This window comes from Pocillopora damicornis, chromosome 14, assembly GCF_964200805.1.
Source record: "Pocillopora damicornis chromosome 14, jaPocDami1.2, whole genome shotgun sequence".
Taxonomy (NCBI): domain Eukaryota; kingdom Metazoa; phylum Cnidaria; class Anthozoa; order Scleractinia; family Pocilloporidae; genus Pocillopora; species Pocillopora damicornis.
The window spans coordinates 1,382,501-1,408,425 of NC_142683.1; the positions used below are offsets into that span (position 1 = coordinate 1,382,501).

The following is a 25,925-nucleotide window of genomic DNA, read 5'->3' on the forward strand; positions in this document are numbered from 1 at the left end:
AATAAGTAATTGATAATACTTAAAGGACCTTTTCCACTGGCGCTTACGTTTGGCCGTTACGTTCAGCGGGCCTGGGGAAGAGAATGTCTATGGAACCTGCAGTCGAACAGGAACAGACAACCACATCTTATTAGCTGCCTGATATGACTGACGTATGACGTGCGTTGGAAAAAAAAAATTTAAGGACGAAAAGGCTACAGATTGTGGTAAGTACTGTCTGTGAAAACACCTGATTCACTTCCATCATGATTAGAACATCGGTTTTTAAAACTGCTTCAAACCTCGTCCTGTTGTGAATGATGTGATAAATGACTTGGCGGAAGAGAATTCCGACATGTGCGATAGAAATTAAAAGAAATTCATAAACGGCAAAGTCGGTTAAACGTTTTTAAGCCCACTTAGACCTACCAAACATTGACTAAATTCGACAAATTAACTGGTATTTTAACCGACACTGGACATGATGATTTCTTTCAAGCTACCTTCTTTGAAGATTAAATTCCGACATCCTCTGAGTTAGCCGGAGGGCAATCTACTAACGCACCAACCTTGCGCAGAATTCCAACCGTTATGTGAAAAATATGAATTCCGAATGTCCATCACAAAATCTTAAATGAAATTCATTTTGTTTTTTCCAATGAAGGAAAGATAAGGAGAGACGGATATTTGTTATCCTACTTTTAATGCGGCGCCATTTGATGAAAATATATTTCGGTTTTGTAAGTCTAACTTTTTTACCGATGACAATTGTGAGCATGCAAAAATGAAACAATTAATTTTTGTTACAGGTAACATCCGGTCTCAGTACACATTGTTTTGCAAGAACTGTTGGGTTCGTAACACAAAATTACAATCAAGACTTGTTACTGTACTGAATTGGAGCTTCTGTCTTGAAACGGTAAGCTATTTGTGCTCGATGAGTATCTCTTCGCAAGCGGTTCATTTTCCAGTTAGTGCTATTTGCGTCATCGAAGACAAAGTTGGTAAATAACAGGAACGGCTGGATTGATCAGTGTTCTACCCTAAAAAGACAACACATTGCTCTCTCCGTTTCTCTTTTAAGGATGTTAATCTAAATAAGACGGAAATATTGTAACAATCACGTGATGTCATGATCGAGAGGATCTCGCTTGGCTTCATGTAAGTGATGATCAACAAATGAGACCTCTTTTAGGGAGGGGAGGGAAAGGTGAATAATGAACCTGAACTACTACAACAAGAGGAATTTTCCTAAGAGTGTACAACATCGGTCATCTGTTTGAGTTTATACATTCTCTTTATTCGGGCAAGCGATTTAAACTTGAAAAGTAGTGCCGAATCATGAAAAGTTGAAAATCTATTTCTCATGATATTCTCGGGCCTTGTTATATCGGACCAAGTGAATGGAACAAAGTCAGGTTTCCATAGCTTGTTGCATCTCCATCCCTGTCGCCAATTTCTATTCTGATAGCGAGTGTTTTATCTTGATATTCTCGGGCCTTGTCATATTGACAAACTGATCGGAACAAAGTTCTTAGGTTTCCGTAGCTTGTGGCTTTTCAAGAATTTGGAAATAATTATGAAATTCTTGAAAAGCCTTTTTCCTGAATAGATCAAGTTTTTTCCACAGATTCTTTTCCTGAATCTTATCGAAACTTTCCAATAGTAGTGGATAATTAAGGGGGGGGGTAAATTTTTTTAATGGGGAAGAGGGCGGAGAGGAGTTTTATATGATAATGTAACAATGATTTAGGAGCAAACCATGGTGTTTCTTTATCATTACTGTTGGGGGAGCTGCTTACAAACAACCGAAGATCCTTTTGGTTACGGCCCTCCTGAATAGTCTAAGAAGGTAAAGCTGTTGTTACCAATTTTTGACAACTTGAAGGAAAAATGAGAACTGTGATCAAAGTTATTTAACAAAAAACAAAAAAAAAAAAGAAACTTTTAAACTCTCAGATAATATTTTGAGGAATTGGGGCTTTTTTAATCAAAATGACCCGTGATGTGCAGGCCGTTCACAGCGAATACAGCAGAACTGGAAACGATTTGAAAATTAAATTTTTGTCTAACACTAAACGGATGATTGCGCCGGGCGATATCCTTAGTTTTCGCTTGACGCTATAAAATCCAAAATTAAAAATATGACGGCACACAAGAGTAATGACGTTTTACCCCGAAAGGAAAAAAACTCATGAAAAATGAAACTTTTCGCCAGCCATAAACATGACCTCCAATGCTATTCCTAAATATTTAAATGGCTGGCTCAGGAAGATATCATGAATGTATAAAAATCTTGGTATCGAGTGATTGTTTCTCTCCTGAGTCGTCAAACAAGTCTTTGCAAGAACGCAACGCGTAACGTATCATTTTTATTTCGAAAAGAAACAGTATTCATTTACTTTACGGTCATTACATTTGTAGCCTATGAAAAGGAACAAAACTAGCCTCTTCAAACTACGCCCCATCAAATTTTGTCCGAAATTTGGGCGATCGCCTATTCAGTGGAAAATAACTGACTCCGAAAGAAAGACATAGCCACATTGGTATAAATTTCCTTGATGGTTCTTGGCCTTAAGCCGACTCTGTCCGTTTACTTTCAGTTTGATGGCGTGACAAGAGACAAAAAAATTATTTTTATAAATTCTTGACTTTTTACCATGGAGGTCTTCTACCTTTTTCCACTAAAAAGTTGACTTCCTTTGGAAGATCTTATACAAGTCCCTTTACCCTCATCAAAATGAATAACGAACGTTTCTAACTTCAAAAGGCAATTTGCATCAATGCTGACTGTTGTAGAAATCCAAACAACACTAGCATCGTTACAAAAGCTTCAAAAAAATGATCATAAGATTAACAACATTAACAGCTTACAGAAATCTCACTGCTTCCCCCCTCTTTGAAAAGAAGCTATGGCTTCTTCCATTGAGTGAGATATATAAAGGAAAAGGGATCATTGTTTATGTTTCGATACCTTACATCACTTTTCCAAAAACATCGACAAATATAATAATGCACTTTTATCAAGGATTTACACAATCAGAATGCAAGATCATCAAATAAAGTGCATATCGATTATGTACGGACAATTATAACAACCACTCCATAGAATGCGGGACTTCACACAAAGGGGGCTTAGATGGAAAATTCTCCCAACACATGCAAAACCTGTGAGTCATAACATATATTTAGGAAGCAGATCAAAGAAAACCTACTCTCTGATTTAATTTCTAGAAACGCGAGCTTGATGCAAGGAAATGCGATTATTATTATTAAAGCTTATTAAGATATGGACTGGGCAATTTCGAATTAGCAGTAAGCAGTATGATGAGTTCCCTTGAGAGCCCAGTAAATCGGTTTTGTTAAGAGCATTGTTCCTTCTTCTACAATTGAATTGAATCACTGTAGAGTAAATATGAATCAGCAGGTCAAGTGAAACTTGTTGTGCTCTGTTAGCCAGTTAAATTTACCAGTTGGTCTCTGATTTGCGTGATTCGCGTGACAGTGTAACGAACACCCCGCATGGAGCATCGGTTTTTTAAAACTGCTTCAAACCTCGTCCTGTTATGAGTGATGTGATTAATGGCCTGGCCGAAGATAATTCTGATATATGCGATTAAATCTGAAAGAAATTCTTAAACTGCAAAGTCGGTTTAACGTTTTTAACCCCACCTAGACCTGCCAAACATGGCTAAATTCGGCGAATTAACTGGTATTTTAACCGACACTGGACATGACGATTTCTTTCAAGCTACCTTCTCTGAAGATTAAATTTCAACATCCTCTGAGTTAGCTGAAGGGCCATCTACTGTTAAACGATAAAAAGAGAACTATATTTAATCTAAACTATTGTAAGGGTTTCCTTATATCGGTGTTAGGAAAAAGAATGGAAATATTATATTACTTATTACTTATATTACTTATTATTATTTAAGCCATTCGATACAAAAATTATAATAAGACAGGTTGATTATTTCTTATTCCTTTTGGCGATCTTATCTAAGTACAATTTCTTTCACCTTTTTCTTATTGCGGTTGTGAATTTGGTACGGAAACAGTTGCTCCGTTTCTACGGTGATTAGATCTTGTTGTACTATTTTGTGATAAGCTTTGTTTTTAATTATGTCAATTTTCTAGTTGTAAATCTCTCTGGTAAAAGTTAACCTCGCACAGAAATTCCGGGAAACTTCTGCTTCTTATACTATTGATTACTTTCAGACTGGTGTTTTTTGGTCAAATTCTAAGTCAAATTCACGATTCCAGAATATTTCTTAAATTTTATGTTAACACCTTCAACACCTCTTCTTAAAAAGGTGACTGATTGTAAATAGCTTATGCTTTTTCATCTCCGCATCTTATATAACTTATGCGAATAGCACGTAGTTTTCTTAGGGGCGGTACCATGGGTACGCCCCTTCTTCTCCGAATTTTCTGTTTACTCTGTTGTTATATAACAATCCTCTAAGGCTATTTTCTCGTTAACTATCTTTTCAAGCGTAATTTCAATTCTGCCAATAAGTTAATTATAATTTTTGTATTATCAATCTTGCCTTCGTTCTGGCTGATCTTAACCGTAAAATTAAGAAATTTAAGGTTGAAGATGATTTTGTGATTGCGTAAAAAAATCGAAGGTGCATACTTAGTATGCAGGAACTGTCTTACGTACTCTAACGTGATTCGCTGGCTGAAACGGAGCGATCGCGAAGTAAGAAGATTGACAGCTTAGAAGTGTCACCTTTGGTGTCACCTTTATAAGCTGGTGCACAGCATCTTTCAATCAGAGAATATAGCAAAGTAGAACAGTGTGGACTTATGTCAAAAGAAATAAGTTGAACTGTGGTGAATAAGGTCAATACTGGGCTAGTTCCCGAGAGTAAGAATTGTACTAGGAGCTCAACCAGGAAATAAAGGAAATTCAACTGAGTGTTAGAGAATAAAGGGGTAAGTTTCTAAAGAAACTGTGGTGCTGCGTCGGTGGGAGAGTAAAGCAGGTAATTTAGTGTTAACAACTGGGTTGAAAACGTAAATTAGCCACCGTAAAGAGTAAAAAAGCTGACGTTTCGAGCGTTAGCCCTTCGTCAGAGCTCTGACGAAGGGCTAACGCTCGAAACGTCAGCTTTTTTACTCTTTACGGTGGCTAATTTACGTTTTCAACCCAGTTGTTAACACTAAATTACCTGAGTGTTAGAGAGTAATTCTTCTAACACTGCTAACGCGCCAACCTCTAGCAGAGTTTCAACCGTTACATGAAAAATTTGAATTCCGAGTGTCCATTAGAAAAGCTCAAATGAAATTCATTTTGTTCCTTCCACTGAAGGAAAATTAGGAGAGACGGATGTTTGTTATCCAACTTATGAAGCGCCGTCTGTATTTCGGTTTTGTACATCTAGCTTTTTTACCCATGATGGATGAGCATGCAAAAATGAAACAATTCACTTTGGTCACATGTAACATCTAGTCTCAGTATACACTGTTTTGCAAGAGTCGTTGGATTTTTAACCCAAAATTACAGTCAAGACTTGTTACAGTGCTGAACTAGAGCTTCTGTCTTGAAACGGTAATCTATTTGTGTTCGATGACTATCACATCATGAGCTGTTCATTTTCCAGTGCGATTTGCGTCATCGAAGACAAAGTTGGTAAATAAGAGGAACGGCTGAGTTGATCAGTGTTGAACCCTTAAAAGACATCACATTGCTCTCTCCGTTTATCTCTTAAGGGTGTTAGTCTAAATAAGACGGAAATGTTGTAACAATCACGTGATGCCATGATCGAGAGGATCTCGTTTCATATAAGTGAGAAATGATACCTCTTTTAGGGAGGGGAGGGAAAGGGGAAAATTGAACCTGAACCACTCTAACAAAGAGGAATTTTCCTAAAAATATACACCATCGGTCATCTATTTAAGTCTCTTTATTCGGGTAAACGATTTAAACTTGAAAAGTAGTGCACCGGGCGACTAACTGAATTATTAAAAGTTGAAAATTCTATTTCTCCTGATATTCTCGGACCTTGTCATATTGACCGAGTGATTGGAATAAAGTTCCTAGGTTTGCGTAGCTTGTTGCTTCTCCATCCCTGTCGCCAATTTCTATTCTTACAGCGTGTGCTTTATCCTGATATTCTCGGGCCTTGTCATATTTACCAAGTGATCGGAACAAAGTTCCTAGGTTTCCGTAGCTTGTTGCTTTTCAAGAATTTGAAAAGAATTTTCAAATTCTTGAAAAGCTATTTTCCTGAATGGGTCAAGCGAACCATGATGTTTCTTTATCAATATTGCTGGGGGAGCAGGTTACAAGCAACCGAAGATACTTTTGATTACCTTCCTAAGTAGTCTGAGTAGGTGAAGCTGTTGTTACCAATTTTTGACAACTTGAAGGAAAAATGAGAACTGCTATCAAAGATATTTAACAAAAAATAGTGAAAACAGGAACTTGTAAATTTCCTGGTAATATTTTAAAGAATTAGATTTTTTTGATTCTAAGCTGATCTGTGATGTACAGGCCGTTAATACGAATACAGCAGAACTGGAAACGATTTGGAAATTAAATTTGTCTCTAACACTGAACGGAAAATTGCGCCGGGCGATCTCCTTAGTTTTTGATTGACGCTATAAAATCCAAAATTAAAAATATCACAGCACACAAGAGTATTGACGCTTTACCCCGTGTAACAAAGCCTCCAGAAATTAATAGAACACTGATTTACCACAACGCTATCGCATAACTTCTCCATATTCCGGAACATTTTATTGAGTTATTTTAAGGATATGTCATCATTAGCGTCTAGAATGTTCTTGCTGCTAAAAATAGTGGGGTGGGTTTAAGTTACCCGTTGCCAGAACGCAACAGGTAACTCATCATTTTTATGGCGAAAAGAAACAATGTTTATTTACTTTACGCTCATTACATTTGCAGTCTATGAATGGGAACAAAATTATTATCCGAAATTGAGGCCATCGCTTATTCAGTGGAAAATATTGACTTCGAAAGAGAGACTTAGCCAGATTGGCTTGAGACACAAAAAAATAATAATTTTGATAAATTCCCAACTTTTCACCATGGATTTTTTTCCTTCTATTTTCTAGGAAAAAGTTGACCTCCCTCGGAAGATCTTATACAAGTCCCTCTGCCTTCATCAAAATGAAAAAGGAATGTTTCTAACTGCTAAAGGTAAGTTGCATCAATGCTGACTGTTTTAGAAATCCAAACAACACTGGTATCGTTACGAAAGCTTCAAAAGAAAATTATCATAGGGATAACAACATTAACAGCATATAGAGATTCCCCCCTCCCCACTTCCACCTCTTTGAAAAGAAGCTATAGTTTCTTCCATTGAATGAGCCGGATATATAAAGGAAAAGACATCGTTGTTTATATTTCGATACCTTATAATACTTATCCAAAAGTATCAACAAATACTGCACTTTTTTCAAGGTTTTACACAATCAAATTGCAAGATCATCAAACAAAGTGCATATTGATTATGCACGGACAATCATAACAAACGCTCCATAGAGTACGGGACCTTCATACAAAGGTAGCTTATATGAAACATTCTCCCAACACATGCAAAACCTGTGAGTCAAAATATATATTTAGGAAGCAGATCAAAGAAAACCTATACTCTGATTTAATTTCTAGAAACGCGAAATTAAGATATATACGGGCAGTAAGAAGTATGATGAAACACGAGCTCCCTTGAGAGCCCAGTAAATCGGTTTTGTTAAGAGCATTACTTCTTCTTACATGATTGAATTGATTTACTGTAAACTAAATATGAATCAGCAGGTCAAATGAAACTTGCTGTGTTCTGTTAGCCGCTTAAATTTTCCAGTTGGTTTCTGATTTGCGTGATTCGCGCAAACTTGTTAAATGAACCACAACATTTGGCTAAAATAAAACTCCGAAACCTCTTAGAATTCAAAACAGAGGGTTAGAGAAATTGCGCGAACGAAAGCTCAAATCCGTTAAAACAAGCAATAAAAGTATGCGAAAAATGTCTACCTCAGTTTTCCAATGTCAAGGTTAGAGTTCTTTGACGTGATTTGCTAACTTAACTGTGAAATCACGTGCGCCGCGCGTGAACACAAAAAGAATACAAAGGAGGGAGGGGAAGATAAAAATTGAAATTTTTAAGTTAAAACTAAAAAGATTTTCTATAAACAGTCCGTGTAAAAGTTTTCACTAATTTCTCCTTTTTTTTTCAAACTGAGAAGAAACAGGGTCAAGATGGACAGCATAGAAGAAGCTATATCAGCTATCTACATAGGTATATTGGTCGCCTACTTCCTTCGCAAAACTGGTCGCGTGTTGCAAGCCATCGAGGTTTACAAGGAATGTTTGATTATATTACACAGTCGGGCGCGGGCTATCGATAGTTCATCGGCAAACTTAATACTCCGAGCCATCTACTTGAAAATAATCAGTGCTTACGTTTATACAAAGGATTACACAAGTGCAGAAAAATACCTCAGGGAACGCCTCCTATACCTGGGTTCTAATGACACCGCTGAAAAAGGATGGCTACATTTAAACCTGGCAGAAATACTTCAGGTACAAGGCAAATTAATGGAGGCCTGGAATTTTTACAAATCAGCAATCAACATCATAAAAAACATGAGAAACATACATGACCAGGCACCATGTTACGAAAAACTCGGAGTAATGTTACAATCGCATAGTCAATATGACAAGGCCCAAGAATATCTGGAGAAAGCACTCAGTATCAGAATAGAAATTGGTGACAGAGATGGAGAAGCAACAAGCTACGGAAACCTAGGAACGTTGTTCCGATCACTCGGTCAATATGAAAAGGCCCGAGAATATCAAGAGAAAGCACTCGCTATCACAATAGAAATTGGGGACAGGAAAGGAGAGGTATCAAGCTACGGAAACCTAGGAACTTTGTTCCAATCGCTCGGTCAATATGACAAGGCCCGAGAATATCAGGAGAAAGCACTCGCATTCCAAATAGAAATTGGTGACAGGAATGGAGAAGCAACAAGCTACGGAAACCTAGGAATTTTGTTCCAATCGCTCGGTCAATATGACAAGGCCCGAGAATATCAAGAGAAAGCACTCGCTATCACAATAGAAATTGGTGACAGGGATGGAGAAGCAACAAGCTACGGAAACCTAGGAACTTTGTTCCAATCGCTTGGTCAATATGACAAGGCCCGAGAATATCAAGAGAAAGCACTCCCTATCAGAATAGAAATTGGTGACAGGAATGGAGAAGCAGCAAGCTACGGAAACCTAGGAACTTTGTTCCAATCACTCGGTCAATATGACAAGGCCCGAGAATATCAAGAGAAAGCACTCGCTATCAGAATAGAAATTAGGAACAGGAAAGGAGAAGCATCAAGCTACGGAAACCTAGGAACTTTGTTCCAATCACTCGCTCAATATGACAAGGCCCGAGAATATCAAGAGAAAGCACTCGCTATCAAAATAGAAATTGGTGACAGGAATGGAGAAGCAAGAGGCTACGGAAACCTAGGAACTTTGTTCCAAGCGCTCGGTCAATATGACAAGGCCCGAGAATATCAGGAGAAAGCACTCGCTATCACAATAGAAATTGGTGACAGGGATGGAGAAGCAACAAGCTACGGAAACCTAGGAACTTTGTTCCAATCGCTTGGTCAATATGACAAGGCCCGAGAATATCAAGAGAAAGCACTCCCTATCAGAATAGAAATTGGTGACAGGAATGGAGAAGCAGCAAGCTACGGAAACCTAGGAACCTTGTTCCAATCACTCGGTCAATATGACAAGGCCCGAGAATATCAAGAGAAAGCACTCGCTATCAGAATAGAAATTAGGAACAGGAAAGGAGAAGCATCAAGCTACGGAAACCTAGGAACTTTGTTCCAATCACTCGCTCAATATGACAAGGCCCGAGAATATCAAGAGAAAGCACTCGCTTTAAAAATAGAAATTGGTGACAGGAATGGAGAAGCAAGAGGCTACGGAAACCTAGGAACTTTGTTCCAAGCGCTCAGTCAATATGACAAGGCCCGAGAATATCAGGAGAAAGCACTCGCTATCACAATAGAAATTGGTGACAGGAATGGAGAAGCAACAAGCTACGGAAACCTAGGAACTTTGTTCAAATCGCTCGCTCAATTTGACAAGGCCCGAGAATATCAGGAGAAAGCACTCGCCATCAGAATAGATATTAATGACAGGGATGGAGAAGCATCAAGCTACGGAAACCTAGGAACTTTGTTCCAATCGCTCGCTCAATATGACAAGGCCCGAGAATATCAGGAGAAAGCACTCGCTATCACAATAGAAATTGGTGACAGGAATGGAGAAGCAACAAGCTACGGAAACCTAGGAACTTTGTTCAAATCGCTTGCTCAATTTGACAAGGCCCGAGAATATCAAGAAAAAGCAGTCGCTATCAGAATAGATATTAATGACAGGGATGGAGAAGCAACAAGCTACGGAAACCTAGGAACTTTGTTCCAATCGCTCGGTCAATATGACAAGGCCCGAGAATATCAAGAGAAAGCAGTCGCTATCAGAATAGATATTAATGACAGGGATGGAGAAGCATCAAGCTACGGAAACCTAGGAACTTTGTTCCAATCGCTCGGTCAATATGACAAGGCCCGAGAATATCAGGAGAAAGCACTCGCTATCAAAATAGAAACTAATGACAGGAATGGAGAAGCAACAAGCTACGGAAACCTAGGAACTTTGTTCCGATCACTCGGTCAATATGACAAGGCCCGAGAATATCAGGAGAAAGCACTCGCTATCAGAATAGATATTAATGACAGGGATGGAGAAGCAACAAGCTACGGAAACCTAGGAACTTTGTTCCGATCGCTCGGTCAATATGACAAGGCCCGAGAATATCAGGAGAAAGCACTCGCTATCAAAATAGAAACTAATGACAGGAATGGAGAAGCAACAAGCTACGGAGACCTAGGAACTTTGTTCCAATCGCTCGGTCAATATGGCAAGGCCCGAGAATATCAAGAGAAAGCACTCGCTATCAGAATAGAAATTGGTGACAGGAATGGAGAAGCAAGAGGCTACGGAAACCTAGGAACTTTGTTCCAATTGCTCGCTCAATATGACAAGGCCCGAGAATATCAGGAGAAAGCCCTCGCTATCACAATAGAAATGAATGACAGGAATGGAGAAGCAAGAAGCTACGGAAACCTAGGAACTTTGTTCAAATCGCTCGCTCAATATGACAAGGCCCGAGAATATCAGGAGAAAGCACTCGCTATCACAATAGAAATTAATGACAGGGATGGAGAAGCAACAAGCTACGGAAACCTAGGAACTTTGTTCCAATCGCTCGGTCAATATGACAAGGCCCGAGAATATCAGGAGAAAGCACTCGCTATCGAAATAGAACTTAATGACAGGGATGGAGAAGCAACAAGCTACGGAAACCTAGGAACCTTGTTCCAATCACTCGGTCAATATGACAAGACCCGAGAATATCAGGAGAAAGCACTCGCTATCAGAATAGAAATTGGAGACAGGAATGGAGAGGCAACAAGCTACGGAAACCTAGGAATTTTGTTCCAATCGCTCGGTCAATATGACAAGGCCCGAGAATATCAGGAGAAAGCACTCGCTATCAGAACAGAAATTGGTGACAGGAAAAGAGAAGCAAGTAGCTATGGAAACCTAGGAACTTTGTTCCAATCGCTCGGTCAATATGACAAGGCCCGAGAATATCAGGAGAAAGCACTCGCTATCAGAACAGAAATTGGTGACAGGAAAGGAGAAGCAAGTAGCTATGGGAGCCTCACATGTTTGTCTCTCTCACTAGGCATGTATGCAAAGGCTGATGACTATCTAAAGAAGGTAATGGCAGTTAGAAAGAGTATCGATGATAGAATCGGAAAAGTAGCAGACTACACAAACCTTAGTGTAATTTCTAGTAAGCGTGGTGAATATGACAAGGCTCAAGAATATTGCGAGAAAGCTCTTTCAATTTGCATGGACATCGGTGATAGAGAAAAAGTAGTAGTCTGCTACAACAACTTAGGATTGTGTTACCAATCTCGTGGCAAAAGTGACATAGCCGAAGGATACCTTAAGCAAGCTCTTTTATTAAGTAGGGATATTGGACACAACTTGAACGAGTTTTGCTGCCTTTGTAATCTATCGGTGTTAATGGCGTCACAAGGTCATCTTGAAAAGGCTTCTTCGTATCTTTTTCAAGGCATCCAAAAGTTCGAAACTTTGAGAGGTTTTCTTAAAGAAAACGATGAGTTTCAAATATCTCTTTTAGAAAAGTACGGCACCTTTCCCTACAAGTTGTTCAGCAGGTTGCTTTCTTCCACTGGAAAGCCTGAAGACGCCCTTTACGTCGAAGAGCTGAGAAGGGCAAGAGGCCTGGCCGACTTGATGACAGCTCAGTACTCTGTTCAAGAGCAGATCTCAAGCGATCCACAATCTTGGTGTGGCATTCAAGGGATCATCAGAAAAGAAACAGACTGTGCATGCTTGTACATTTCGGTCAGTGAAAATGTTGTACGATTCTGGATAATAAAAGCAACGGGAGCCATTCTTTTTTCAAGAAAGAAAGTGAACCTGAACCCAAACAAGGTGACCGGAATAGTCCCTGAGTTAGATGAGTTTTTCAAAGAACTGATGTCACCTCGCAACCGTCATTACTATGATACCGAAGATTTCAAAACAAGTCTTCACTTGTGTTACAAGATAACTCCCGTGGCCAGTTTACTGAAGCAGCCCGAGATCATAATTGTCCCTGATTCCTGTGTGTTCCAAGTGCCATTTGCAGCCTTGACTGACGAAGGAGGCAAGTACTTATCAGAGACATGCAGGATTCGGCTGGTTCCCTCTCTCGCGACTCTAAAGCTTGTGCAAGACAGTCCTCCAGACTATCACAGTCAGACCGGGGCTCTTATAGTGGGTGACCCTGTGGTTGGAACGGTGATTTACAAAGGAAGGTGCAGAAATATGATACCATTGCCGTGTGCAAGAAAGGAAGCAGAGATGATTGGAACACTTCTTGGCGTAAGGCCTTTGATAGGAGAGTCCGCTACAAAGCATTCTGTACTCCAAGCGATAAACTCAGTGAGCCTGATACACATTACTGCGCATGGAGATCCCGAAAGAGGGGAGATTGCTCTTTCTCCTGAGCACCCTACCCAATCCCGACCTTTTCCTCGAGAAGAAGAGTATCTTTTGACGATGGCAGATATTTCAAAAACTCGGTTGCGAGCTAAACTGGTGGTGCTTAGTTGTTGTCACAGTGCTCGTGGACAGATTAGAACCGAGGGAGTTATTGGAATTGCCCGAGCGTTCTTAGGATCCGGAGCTCGTTCAGTGTTAGCGGCACGATGGGCTCTGGATGACACAGCCACAGAGCAGTTCATGACTTGTTTCTACAAACATTTGTGCCGCGGTGAAAGCGCAAGTGAATCTCTCCACAAGGCCAGGAAGTGGATGAGAAATAACGGCTTTGATAAAGTTTCTCAATGGGCGCCATTTATGATCATGGGCGACAACGTGACATTTGATTTTGGAAATTGGCCGGTGCCTAACGCACCTTAAGAGCCATGACTTTGATAAAACCTCTGTAGCAGAATGAACTGAACTTAGTAAAGCTCGGAACTATTTAATTACTAGCCTGTAGAAAAAGGACGCCATACACGAAGGAAAACTCGGATCGATACACAGAGGAAAGTATTTCTGTAAAATGCTCATCAGACGTCAAAGTTTATCAATCTGAAACAAGACAGCGTACAGTGTTATCTCTTTATAAGAGTTCCGAAGTTAAAAACTCCAATCTATTTTTTAAGTTTTTAGTTCAGCAATTCACCCAAGCGAAGTGTGACAATTTTTTAGGTTTCGAACGAGATTAGTTCTTCGAGGAAAGAAAATTTTTAATCCTTTTTCAAAGGTGATTAGTTGGTCAATTCGAGAGACTTTTAAACAAATGTGTGACTTGGAAAAGAAATTTTATCTGAGCTTAAATTTTTGGAAATTTCTTGCTAGGCTTTTGAAAAAAATATTGTGGTTTAACATGCCAAAATAACCACCTAAAAAAAAATAGGGATACTCTTAATCGTATAGTAATACAAACCATTGTATTCTCACATATACCCCAGTAATTTTATCAATTTAACCCTTTAACCCTTAAGACTGACTAGCATCTAATTTCTCCTTACAGTGTCACTCCTGAATCAAACATTAAGGTCATGAGAATAAAGGAAATGATCAACAAGTACAGGAGCTCTTGATTATCAAGCAAATTCTCCTTGTCAGCACCTTAAGAAATGTATAGAAAACAGTATGGAGAATATGCATACTGATCTTAGTGTGTAAAGGGTTAATTGATACCCCTATGTGTAGATACCGTTGTATCCTCACACAGACTCTTGTATGCTTATTCTTGGTTTTCACCCACGTGACCTATACCTTGACAACGGTTACTACGCCGCCATATTGGTGTCGTATAATTCAAACACTGTTCGCGTGTTATTAAAGCTTTAGAATATTTTTCATCATGGTTCATTGTATTATGGTTGATTGTTTTCATAATAGTGGAAAGACGAAAGGTATAGGGTTTTATAGGATTCCAGTAGTAGTCACTAACCAAGGAGAAAAAGCAGAAGAGCTAAGCACAGAACGAAGAGAAAGATGGATCGGCGCCATTAGCCGCGACGACATCACTTCGAAGGATGTCCTCAGTAATGAAAGAGTCTGTGGACGACATTTCGTGTCAGGGCAATCTGCAAAACCCTGGGATAAGTACAACGTCGACTGGGTTCCTACTTTGAATCTCGGGAAGACAAAATATCAACAGGAAAACCACGACATTAAAGAGGCAAGAGCTAAACGAGCGAAGGAACGCCGCAAAAGATCACTCGAGCGTCAAGAACGCGAGGCAGCTGAGAAACGAAAGAAAATCGATGTCAGTGGCCTTCTCGTCCGTGATGTGGATTTCAGTGATCCTAAAGAAGGATCTTCCAAGGAAATTGATTCTTCTGAGGATATTTTTGATCACGATTGCGCATTTCAAGACCACACTTGCTCAACTCTCGTTAACAGTTCAACTCAAACCCAAGTTGATGTATCTGAAGCTATGACTCAAACTGAAGAGTTTGAATACCTTTTCAAAGAATCATATAAGCCAATTGATCGAGATTTTTTTGATTCTGATGAAAAAGTTCGCTTTTATTCTGGACTGCCTTCAATGGATATCTTAATGACTGTCCTTGACTTTGTGTCACCCCACATCAAACGAAGAACCCAAAAACTTAGCCTTTTCCAGGAAATGATTATCGTGTTGATGAAACTGAGACTGAATATGCCTTATCAAGACTTAGCCTATCGTTTTCAAGTATCTGTGATAACAATATCAAGAATATTTGCATCATGGTTACCAGTGATGGATCAGCATTTGTCCCCACTTATTTACTGGCCTGAAAGACACCAGCTATGGAAGACAATGCCTCTTTGTTTCCAACAAGCCTTTGGAACCAAAGTCACTGTTGTTATTGACTGTTTTGAGATTTTTATTGATAAGCCTACAAACTTGTTAGCTCGAGCTCAGACATTTTCATCCTACAAGCATCACAATACTATCAAAGTACTGATTGGTATTTCTCCCCAAGGAGCTATTTCCTTTGTGTCAGAGGCATGGGAAGGACGTACCTCTGATAAGTTCTTGACAGAAAACTGTGGCATTCTTGAAAAACTTTTGCCAGGTGACATGGTTATGGCAGACCGGGGTTTCACAATCACAGAAAGTGTTGCTCTCAAACAGGCAAGACTCATGATACCAGCCTACACGAAAGGGAGGGAACAGCTGGATCCTATTGATGTGGAAAAAACAAGAGCTCTAGCAAGTGTACGGATACATGTTGAGAGGGTGATTGGTTTGCTGCGTCGCAAGTATACTATTCTTCAAAGCACTCTTCCCACTGATTTCTTGAACAATGACAATGGACAGGATGAAGTACCAATTATTGACAGAATTATTAAAGTATGTTCAGCTCTTGTAAACCTGTGTCCACCCATTGTACCATTTGATTAGCTCCATACTTCATACAGTACTATTATAGTCATATATTGTAGCTAATGAAATGATATGATGGGGTGGAGAGTCTGTGTATAATTTAAGAAATATTATAACCCCATGAAAAAAGAGCAAGTAACTGGGAATGAGCACTGTGTAAGATCAATAATTTAAAAAAATATACTTCCATTACAAGAAGGATCGACAACAATGACAACATTTCATTTGTGCTGTGATATTTCATATATTTACAGAAATTATATGAATTAAAATATGAATTATGTTTGCAGGGGGCAGTAAGGACTGTTTATTGAGCACAGCTGCTTAAAATAGCTTGAGTTCATTATTCTTCTTGGATTTTTTTTTTAATGACTGCTACACTTGAGATTAGCATGAAACAACAAAACAACATTTTTAGTGTAAAATGTATTCAAAAATGTGGAAAAACTTTGATTTCACCAGCTCTCAAACATTCAAGTAAATGTGGTCTCATTCTTGGGATGTCAAACATAAAATCTGAAGGGTTGAGTTCAAACACAAGGCATGTTGCAAATGCTACAGCAAAAACGCCACAGTCACTGCCATTCATTTGTTGCTGCACTGGTACGACTTCAATGCCAACAAAGTTATCTGGTAGCAGATCTTTAACTTGCTGCTCAACTTCATCATCAATAATGTCATTGTACAGACTGTCGTACAAATTAACACATCCTGATGTGCAACCAATAGAACTAATGCACACCCAATGTGAATTACCCGTGTGTAAGATTTGAACAAAGTCACTGGTCATTATGTCAAAGTTCCTTACTCTTCCAAGAGTTGGTCTTTGAAAACCCTCAATGAGAGGATTCACTTTCTTGATACATATTTGTGCTGCCTGTATTATTTTGCAACCCAACCAGCCATCAGGAGATGAGATTATGTCATAGTCATGCTCATCTAGATCTCCAAAAGATGCAATTCTGTTAGCTACACCTTTAGTCACACAGATTATTTCTAAGTCCTCATCACTTTCATATTCATCTCCAGCACAGTATTTATTTGACTCATTTTCATGTAGATCTTCAAAAGATTCAGAAGCTGTTCTGCTTTCAGTCACACAGGGTATTTCTATGTCCTCGTCACTTTCATATTCAGTTCCTGACACAACTGAAGCTGATGGATTATTGGCAGTACATGTAGTACTGGTGGTATAAGAAGAACATGTGGTAGGGATAGTTAATGAAGACTTGTCTGCAGGTTTTTTCTTCACTTTGCAATTTTTGCAGACCCAATATAGCTTGCTGTTATTGGGCATCCTCTTGTAGTTTAGACATTTCAGATGGAAAAATTTCCCACTCTGACATTGACTATGACATTTCAGCAGCTTTTCCCCTACAACAGGTTTAGCTTTGCAAACACAAATGGACTGTAATTTCATTGCTTCATCGAAATCAGGGTTCTTTTGACAATCAGGCTTGATCTTAGTAACTCTCTTGGCTTTCTTACATTCTGGAAGTAACTGGCAGCTTGGACAGTACCATACTTTGGGTAAGGGATCAGATATCCCTAAACATGAGAGGTGAAACTCAATGAATGGGCACTTGGGGTTTTGACAAGGCACTGTGCTTTCTTCTGGTTTGGGTTTTCTGCAGTAGCAAACAGGCTTTATATCACCTGCTGGTACAGGTGCAGCAATTTTATGCTTCCTAGTGTACCATCTTCCTAAGATTTCAGGTAGGATACAAGATCTCCACACTTTGGTGAGTTTTGGAAGAACTGATTCCCAGTGTGAAATGTCCTTGTAAATTCTCTCCAAGAAAAACCTTGTTTGATTGTTATTGTCAAAAGAGCACACAACAAAGTCACAATACTGAGAGTCTGTGATAAACAACTGTTGCTGTACTTGAAAAAAGTACTGGTGATTTCTCTTGAGCTGTACCTTTCCATTGACCTTTTCAAGACATGAATTCTTCTTTTCCACATAACTTTCAAGGTCACAGTTTTCAATGTTGTAAGGGCATTTGACTTCTCCACAACCATTCCCACAGCATGAACATGATACCAAAAAATCTGGAGTAGCATTTATCCAGGGGTGCTGTTTATCCACTATCATACCACATTGTTCAACTTTCAGATCTCTGTGAGTCTCTAGCATAGTCTTGGCATAAGCATTCACTGCAGCACTCTCATTCTTGCGGCCATGACTGATTGCTTTAGTAGTAACTTTGAACAGATCAGGATATGAGATGGACTTGATTAAGGATTGTGATGGCATAGCAGGGTTAGTATGAGCTACTGCCCAACTCAGAGATGCACCAATGCGCCCAGCTCTGTGCCTGAAAAATGCATTTCCTTTAGCCTGTTCCCTGGTGTCTTGCTCAATTAATTCTACCTGTGATTCTGAAATAGTCAGATCAATATTTTCACACTTTTCTAGGAGTTCTGGATATGACAAGTCAAAATTACATGGATCAAAAAGGTCAGAAATGGTTGGGATACTTCTACTTTTCATGATAAACTGTTCAGAATAGGGTTCAATCAAGCTTAAGGCAACAGGTTTGAACTTGCACTCATTTATTTTGGCAAGCAAATGTTTAAGCTCAGTTCCTCCAGATGTAACCCGTTCTGTCGAGACCTTAGCTTTCTTTGTAGTGCAAGGTGCTGATAAGGAAGGTGGAGAGTTTGCTGATAGTCCCTCAATACAGGCATCTAAGTTATCTTTCAACTTTTTCGCCGACTTGAAGTTGATATCTTTGACCCTTGCATAAAGAACCTCACTCACATAAATTATGTCGGTAACAACCACGTGCACTTTACTTGAGTACATGCCAGCGTTTCATTAATTCTCGTTGAAGCTTCGATATGAAATAAAATACTTGCAATATGTGAACAAGTCTCAGCTAGTCCAGCTTTACAACCAAGGCAGTGGGCTGATAACACGGTTCCCTCCTTATTAGTAATAATCCAAACTGCAAATGGTCGCTCATTCATTCGTTGAGAATGTCTCACCTTTTCGATCACCACGAATTTTTCACCTATGACTTTGCCTTCAACACTGGAAATAAAACCCGAAACCATCTGATTGTAGGCCTCCAAGCTTTTGAAAGCTTTGAACTGTTTCTTTGTGTAATAACTCGTATCGATAACCAAATAGCACAGGAGATCTGTAGCTTCTATGGGTGGTAAACATTGTGGATCTAACTTTGCGTCGATCAATGTAGCGGGATCGATCCCCACGAGTGATATTTTTTCTAAATACCTTTGTTTAACATGTGGCTCTAGTCTTTTAACATAGTCGCTTAAAGGTATATTGCAAATATCTTCCTTTTTTTCTTCCTTTTTGATGTTTTCAGAAATTTCGTCCGAATCACGCGACATACTTTTAAACACGGAGCGATCCTATAAAACGTCAGCGGTTTGCACTTTGTTGGCTTCCTTCGCACCGACAATGGCGGCTTTCTGCAACGGTCACTATCGTTATAAATCTTCTGCTAAATCTCTTGTTGTCTGCTTTCAAGAAATGATACATTAAATTATTTATTTACAACCCCCACCATTTGCTTACCTTTTCAAGAGTGTCTTAAATGTCGTTCTTAGACAAAAAACTCAAGAAACGAGCGAAAACTTCCTTCCCGTTCGGAGAAAATTCAAATTTCGCGGGCGCTCAAGATCGATGAACGCATGTCCTCCGTTGAGAAAATGGGCCTGCAATCATACAGATAATCTATTTCTATAACTTGAGCATGCCTGTAGGTTCTGTACGATAGTGAGGCTTGTACTTTGAGTTTTGGCGGCGGGAAAGTGAAACAACAAAACAAACAGAAGTTATGTGTTCGTATGTATACGTTTTGCGACCATGCTAGGCCGCCATAGTGCAAGTGCACCTCCAAACTGTTCTATTCAGAACAAAAAAATCCGAAATTCTGAGTACTACAAAGAAAAGAAAGAGTCTTTAAAGGCTAAAAAGGTCAGGTACGACTTCAAAATAGAGTTAAACAAAGAAGAAGGCCGCCTGGAGTCGCTGAAGATGAAAATTGCATCCATCAAAAAAGAGCTGCATTTGGATAACAAACTCGTACCTGCAGCAAACGCTCGTTTTATGGAAATTTTAGTAGACAACTGGCTTGTACATAATGCCAAAACCGAGGCAAATGGTTTAGAAACTGCACACTTTGTGGACTTTGATAGTATGCAGTCAGTAATCGAAGAGGAGACAAATGTAATGTGGGATTTCCCTGTCTGAGGAAGAATACAATACTTCCAGCCAGTAACTTACAACTATGTTTTTTTTTGGCACAAACCAAACGAGAAAAGAAGACTACAATATATGTACAACATAATTTATTCAGCTTTTCTACATAGCTTATTATTTATTACATTGGGAAATTAATTTTTCAACTTTGGAAGCGCATTCCATATTTTTGAGGGCAGAAATAACCGAATTTTTTCCTTTTGATGTGCATGCGGTACATGAAAGATCAGATGTGAAGCATAGTGTGTGCTAGTATACCGGTACATTGTAAATGAACTGATCGAGGCAATTAATTGTTATTACAAACAGTATAAATGGATTTCTGAATTAAACCTCAAGCTACTTTTTATAGTCCAGCGGAATACTAAAAATCTTTGCTCGTGATAAAATGCACCTCTACACCAATGGAAGCTTATATACACTAACAGAAAGCCAACTACAAATATTTACCCTGTGTTCGAGTTGTGTTGAATACAATTCAAGCTTTATTCAAGCAAATTTCGCTATAAACATGCACTGAAACAATGCAAATACACATTCATTGATAATTTTCACGATTGATTGTAGTTTGAACGTGGGCATCTACAAAGAATTACATTTCTGTCAAGCTCGGCTGAAATTACGCGACATGTAAATCAAGCTACATTTATAAATTTACCAGCATCTTCCACTTCACGGACATTGCTATCTCGTGTTATTTTTGCTCTTTTCCTTCGGCTGGCTTTGGTTTCAGAGACAACCTCCCCGCCGCTGAAGGCCACAAAAGAACGCAGAGATTCCATTTCACTCACTGGCATTAGAAGTACAACCTAAAACATGGCATTTACGTTGAGTAACAAACTCCAAAACAATCGATATGCTTTCACAAGTGAAACAACAAAAAAGGTGTTAAAATGCATGTATATGAAGTACGATACCTGTCTAAATTCTTTTTCTGTAGATGCCATTCTTGTTGTTTTCGCTTACCTTTCCACAAAGCCGAGAAGTAAACAAGCGAAAAGACCTTCCCTTGTGCGGTCGCCTGAAAAATTACTTCGTGCGAATTTCGCGGGAGTACGACACGCCTGGGTGAATAAGCCAATCAAAGCAGAGTATTCCAATTTGTGATTGACGGGCTGAGCCGCTCAGCCTCAATTTATAGGTTCGCTCCGTGTTTAAAGAATCATGCACCAAAACACTGCATTTTGACATATGCTAATAAGCTTTTGCGACACCAATATGGCGGAAGCCTAATTTGCATATGCCGTGACGTTTGTACACTCGATATCCTTCACTTTCCCTCTGCCGCGACTATTTCACTCCGTTTTATCAACTGAACGCCTGGAAAAGGTTACTTTATTATCAAAGGAAAATTTATGTAGGGGATTGCATTTTGTTGACTAAAAAAACTCAACAGATTTTTCGTCTGCTACTATTGTGCCATATCTATGAGTTACAGACAATAAATATTCAATGAAAACCGAAAGAATACCAAATAAATTTGTATACGACAAAAATTTGCATGCGGAAAAAGGAAAAATAGTTCCTAAGACCGTTGAAATGTATTTGAAATACACAAATATATACACATTGTAACTGTTGTTAAGTTAAAGATTAGGTTTGTTAGACATTAGTGACGCGTAAGATCAAAAGGGCTATTACAGTACCTCGTGCGTTGTTGCTTGAGAGAGAGAGTTAATGCGAGAGAGTTATCTGCGAAGTTCACTACTGCGTTCATTTGCAACTTCTATTCAGGCGTACAGAGAGGACAATCGGTAAACGTATTTTTCTCTTCCCTTGTTGATTTCGTTTTATTATTTGATCGATCATTGTTAGGTTTTTGTGCGCTCGTCTTTTCTTGTATTGTTGTGTAATAATTATTGTTTTAGCTTAACTCCGTGTAATGTTCCTTCGATTAGGTGTTTTTTGCTTGTATTTTAGTTTGACGTGTTTGACATCAGATTATTACTCTGCAATAAATCATATTGGAATCACGGTTATACGTGTCTGATGTCAAATTTAGTGCATCGATGTCCTTGTGAGAACTTTGAATTGCGACATCCCTACGTTGTAAAAGCCTGCATTTATATACACACACACATATATATGTATATATATGCAGTTCAGCAAGATAACTTTTCCAGTATTTCAGAACACCGAATCAAATATATTACCGAGCGAACTTTTTATAAAAATGAAAAAAATTGTTAACGAGAAGACGTGACCTTCAAGTAACACCACTGAATAATTCTAAAGAGAAATAAAATGTAAAGTGATTGGCAGAGAAACACTGAAATGGTTCAAGCTGGCTTATAAAATGTGACTTATTGAACACCTTCGATCGAATAAGTGTGGATTATTTAAACGAGTTGCAATTGTCATCAGAATTTGTCCCACTTTCAGCTCAAAACAGTGTTACAATGCAGTGTAAACGTGGCAACATGTAAACCTGACTCATTTTCTGTCAACAAACTGCACTCTAACAGGTCTGTCAGGAATGGTGACACCTCTCATGAACGGTTCCACATTCTCTGCCTCAGGTGGGTAAGAGATGTCAAACTGCTGCACGATTCTGGCCATCAGCAGATGAAGCTCTAACTCGGCAATACGTCGACCGAGGCACATACGTGTTCCGAATCCAAATGGAAGAGAAGCGAAAGCTTCTGCTGATTCGATCAAAGTGATATCTTTGTTTCGCAACCATCTCTCCGGTTTAAACGCTTCGGCATCTTCAAAAATACTCTCATCTCGCCCCATTTGGTGAACAAGGAACTCAACTTGAGCAGTGCCCCCAGGGATATGGTAGCCCCCTAATATTATGTCTTCTTTCGGTCTTCGCGGGATAGAAGAGAGAACAGGGTATAGGCGAAGGGTCTCTCTTAACCAGGCCTTCAGGTATGGCATACGAACGAGCGTTTCCGGCGTTGCAAAGGTAGAATTTCCTACCACTGAGAGCACTTCCCGTCGAAGAATCTTCTGTTTCTCAGGATTTTTGGCCAACATGTAAAGAACCCATTGCATCGTGTTGGACGTAGTGTCAACTCCGGCAAACAGAACATCGATTACGCTCGCCAACAAGTCATCCTTCGTCAGCTTTCCGCTGGCCAGGAGAAACTCGAAGAAGCCAGCTCGGTCACGCTCTGTTTCCTTTGATGGCTTGCATGACTTCTCCTTCAGTTCCTTGATTCTTCTCCCGATAAATAGTTCGGCGTAGTCGTACATCGTGTCAAAACTATCGAAAAACTTTTTAAATTTCTGGGTCTCGTAGATCTTGTAAAACCAATTTGGCAAAAAACCGACCTCCACCGCATTCGCCAGAAAATCTCCGACGGCTTTTATGAAGGTCTGTGCCTCTTCGTTGATTTCCTCTTCAAGACAACCAAACCTTTTGTCAAACAACACCTCCGCCACAGACTCAAAAGACCATTTGAAAAGTTCATTATCGAGTTCACAAACTTCGTTTTCTTTCTCTGACCCACTAGGCTCTCGAACTGATCGTAATCGGTGAATAAAATCGCCGATAATTTTATTGAAACTCGGAGTATAGTCGGCGACTTCTTTCGGTCGAAGCATTCTTTTACTCAGGACGCTTCGTAGCTTGTACCATTCTTCACCATCGGCAAAGAAAACACCAGGAATTTTCTTCCTTTTTTCCCGGTAGAAATTTAAAGCCGGAAAGTCCAGTCTTTCTGGATATTTAGGATCCGATCGAAGTAACTTTGCAACGTCGGCAGGATCGGATAAACTGATAATTTCGATGCTTGGTAGTTTGTTGCGGAATACTTTCCCATATTTCTTGACATTTTCTGCTTGGATTTCATAAAATCGCTTTCCAAGGGGCTGACCTTTCGTTCCCACAAAGAACGTCCAAGTTGTTCCGAAAACTGGAAGACGGAGCGGACCTGGGATTTCTGAGAAAGGTTTTGTTTTTCGTGCATCTTCGACTGAAATGGACGAAAGAGAACACATTGATGTCGACGGCAGAAAACCACGGAGACTATGGTTTTGTTTAAGCATGAACAAAATAGTCCGACCAGATGAGACAAAGAGAGAGTGATTACTTTTCGTTCCAACAATAAATGCCATCTCCAACAACTTCAGCTATCCAAACTCCGGAGATCGAAGGAATCATTCGCACTGCTATGGAACCTGGCTTTGTCGCGGCGAAGATCGGATGATTTTGACAGCCAGAGAATGGTCACGCACTCCACAGTGGGGTAGCATAACAAGCCAACACAACTATTCGTCACGTGATCCAAGATTCACCTACACAAGTCACTCAGATAACGACAAAATCAGTCAGACAAAAGTTTTAGCAAACTTGAGCTACACAGCTTGTGCGTATAAATCAGTATAACTGAAAAGCACAAGAAAGGGAAATTTAACTTGGAATTGTCCACCGAATTTTCGAAAATTTGCATAAACCTGAAATAGGTCTTTTCGGACAGCCCACTTCTTTTGTTTTCTTTGTTTTCCATGGATGAGCCTATAAATCATTCAGTGTTGAGGTAGATAATGGTTTTATTGGAAACTCTGTGGGAGAAAACGGCTCTTGAATCGATCGACGTAAGAACGCTCGACTTTGACTCACTACCGTTGTTCTCAGTCCAATGTTTTTTTCTGGTGGTCACCTAACTTTGTGAACGCTGTAGATATTTTTCAGTAACCAGCTGCCGCTTGCTGAGAACAGAACTAATCTGACTAAGTTTGTGAACGAGGTTATTCATCAGTAATTCTGAGAAACTGTAGTGCTTCGTCGGCGGGAAAGTGGGTCAAAATGAAACGCTTCGGTGGGTATCTAAAGCTGTGTACGCTGCAGCGAATATTTGGAAGCTGAGTCATTTCGAACATGAAACGGATCAGTATGACTTGAAGAGGTTCCCTTGACTGACGATTGTGTTACATGTTACGTCTGTTTTTCGATTAAATAAAGGGATTAAGTTTCTAAAGAAACTGTGGTGCTGCGTCGGTGGGAGAGTATGACAACTAAAGGTAATTCATCAACTGAGCTGATAACATAAATTGGCCACCGTGAAGAGTTTCAAAGCTGACTTTTCGAGCGTTAGCCCTTCGTCAGAGAGAATGACGAATGCTCGAAACTTCTCTGTGAAAAACAACGTCACGTAAAATAAAGGTTCACTTGAGTTCACTTTCAAAGGCATTGGTGAAACACTCGGGCACCTGAAAAACTTTAGTTAAAATCACGTGGTACATCACAAAGATGTGTGGCACCATATCAGCTATCATTTGAATGGTTTAAGTCAGAGTTCAATTTTAAAAGACCTCAAGTGAAGCGTGATAAAGAGAGCCTCATGGAAATATTGCTGGGTAGCTTTCATTTGAAAGGTCACTCTTGGAATGGTAGCCTGCAGAGCAGGCGTAATTTTGGCAAGCGAGTGCTCAGTGCTCTTTGAGTCTTACGGCAGAAGGCTGGAACGAGAGGGATGAATAAGAAAACGGATGGGCGGATTTAGAGATTATCTTTCTACGCATTTTAGATTCAGAACGAAATGTTTACGGTTTGAGGTTTTAATCAATATTTTGGGACCTAATTTTGGATTGTGCTTGTGATAAAAACTTCGCAACTTGGATCTCTGCCATCTTTAGAAATGTTTTATTTTGTTCTTATGTATGTGCATCAACGCAGTTTTTTTTGTCACGGACGAGACTCGCCGAATGTCACGCTGTAGGGAAACAGTAATGGCGCT

General features: G+C 39.5%; 3 protein-coding genes, 1 long non-coding RNA gene and 2 pseudogenes across 6 annotated transcripts in view; 2 read left to right on the forward strand and 4 right to left on the reverse strand.

Annotated features, from left to right (window-relative positions):
• Nucleotides 1-336, reverse strand: part of LOC113664168 (histone-lysine N-methyltransferase SETD2-like) — a 17,516-nt pseudogene extending 17,180 nt beyond the window's left edge. The window contains exon 1 of the transcript XR_016182933.1: nucleotides 282-336. The product of XR_016182933.1 is annotated as a histone-lysine N-methyltransferase SETD2-like (transcript). The remainder of the gene's footprint in view (nucleotides 1-281) is intronic.
• A 7,873-nt stretch (nucleotides 337-8,209) lies between these two features.
• On the forward strand, nucleotides 8,210-14,367 carry LOC149033915 (uncharacterized). Its single transcript, XM_089193828.1, has 4 exons — nucleotides 8,210-8,527; nucleotides 8,768-10,834; nucleotides 11,195-11,667; nucleotides 12,028-14,367. Exons 1-4 carry the CDS (start codon nucleotides 8,210-8,212, stop codon nucleotides 13,532-13,534), a joined length of 4,365 nt encoding a protein of 1,454 aa, XP_089049954.1. The 3' UTR covers nucleotides 13,535-14,367.
• Nucleotides 14,368-14,471: 104 nt separating this feature from the next.
• Nucleotides 14,472-19,364, reverse strand: LOC149033916 (uncharacterized; annotated as a pseudogene). Its single transcript, XR_016183016.1, has one exon. The product of XR_016183016.1 is annotated as an uncharacterized LOC149033916 (transcript).
• LOC149033917 (uncharacterized) lies at nucleotides 14,490-16,866 on the forward strand. The gene has a single exon (XM_089194212.1). It carries the CDS (start codon nucleotides 14,490-14,492, stop codon nucleotides 16,020-16,022), a length of 1,533 nt encoding a protein of 510 aa, XP_089050338.1. The 3' UTR covers nucleotides 16,023-16,866.
• A 993-nt stretch (nucleotides 19,365-20,357) lies between the features above and the next one.
• Nucleotides 20,358-21,859, reverse strand: LOC149033918 (uncharacterized). Its single transcript, XR_016183019.1, has 2 exons — nucleotides 21,156-21,859; nucleotides 20,358-21,047 (listed from the first exon to the last, which is right to left on the reverse strand). It is a non-coding gene; the product is annotated as an uncharacterized LOC149033918 (long non-coding RNA).
• Nucleotides 21,860-22,001: 142 nt separating this feature from the next.
• Nucleotides 22,002-24,600, reverse strand: LOC149033919 (cytochrome P450 10-like). The gene has a single exon (XM_089194209.1). The coding sequence runs from the start codon at nucleotides 24,301-24,303 to the stop codon at nucleotides 22,672-22,674; it is 1,632 nt and encodes a 543-aa protein (XP_089050335.1). The 5' UTR covers nucleotides 24,304-24,600; the 3' UTR covers nucleotides 22,002-22,671.
• Between the last annotated feature and the right edge of the window lie 1,325 nt (nucleotides 24,601-25,925).

Bases quoted from the DNA above. Each gene is read 5' to 3' on its own strand.
- LOC149033917 (XM_089194212.1), top strand. From the start codon at position 14,490: ATGGTTCATTGTATTATGGTTGATTGTTTTCATAATAGTGGAAAGACG.
- LOC149033915 (XM_089193828.1), top strand. From the start codon at position 8,210: ATGGACAGCATAGAAGAAGCTATATCAGCTATCTACATAGGTATATTG. The intron at 8,528-8,767 runs CTTCAGGTACAA...CTAGGAACGTTG, and splicing joins ATTTAAACCTGGCAGAAATA to TTCCGATCACTCGGTCAATA. The intron at 10,835-11,194 runs GCCCGAGAATAT...CAATATGACAAG, and splicing joins CGCTCGGTCAATATGACAAG to GCCCGAGAATATCAGGAGAA.
- LOC149033919 (XM_089194209.1), bottom strand. From the start codon at position 24,303: ATGGCATTTATTGTTGGAACGAAAAGTAATCACTCTCTCTTTGTCTCA.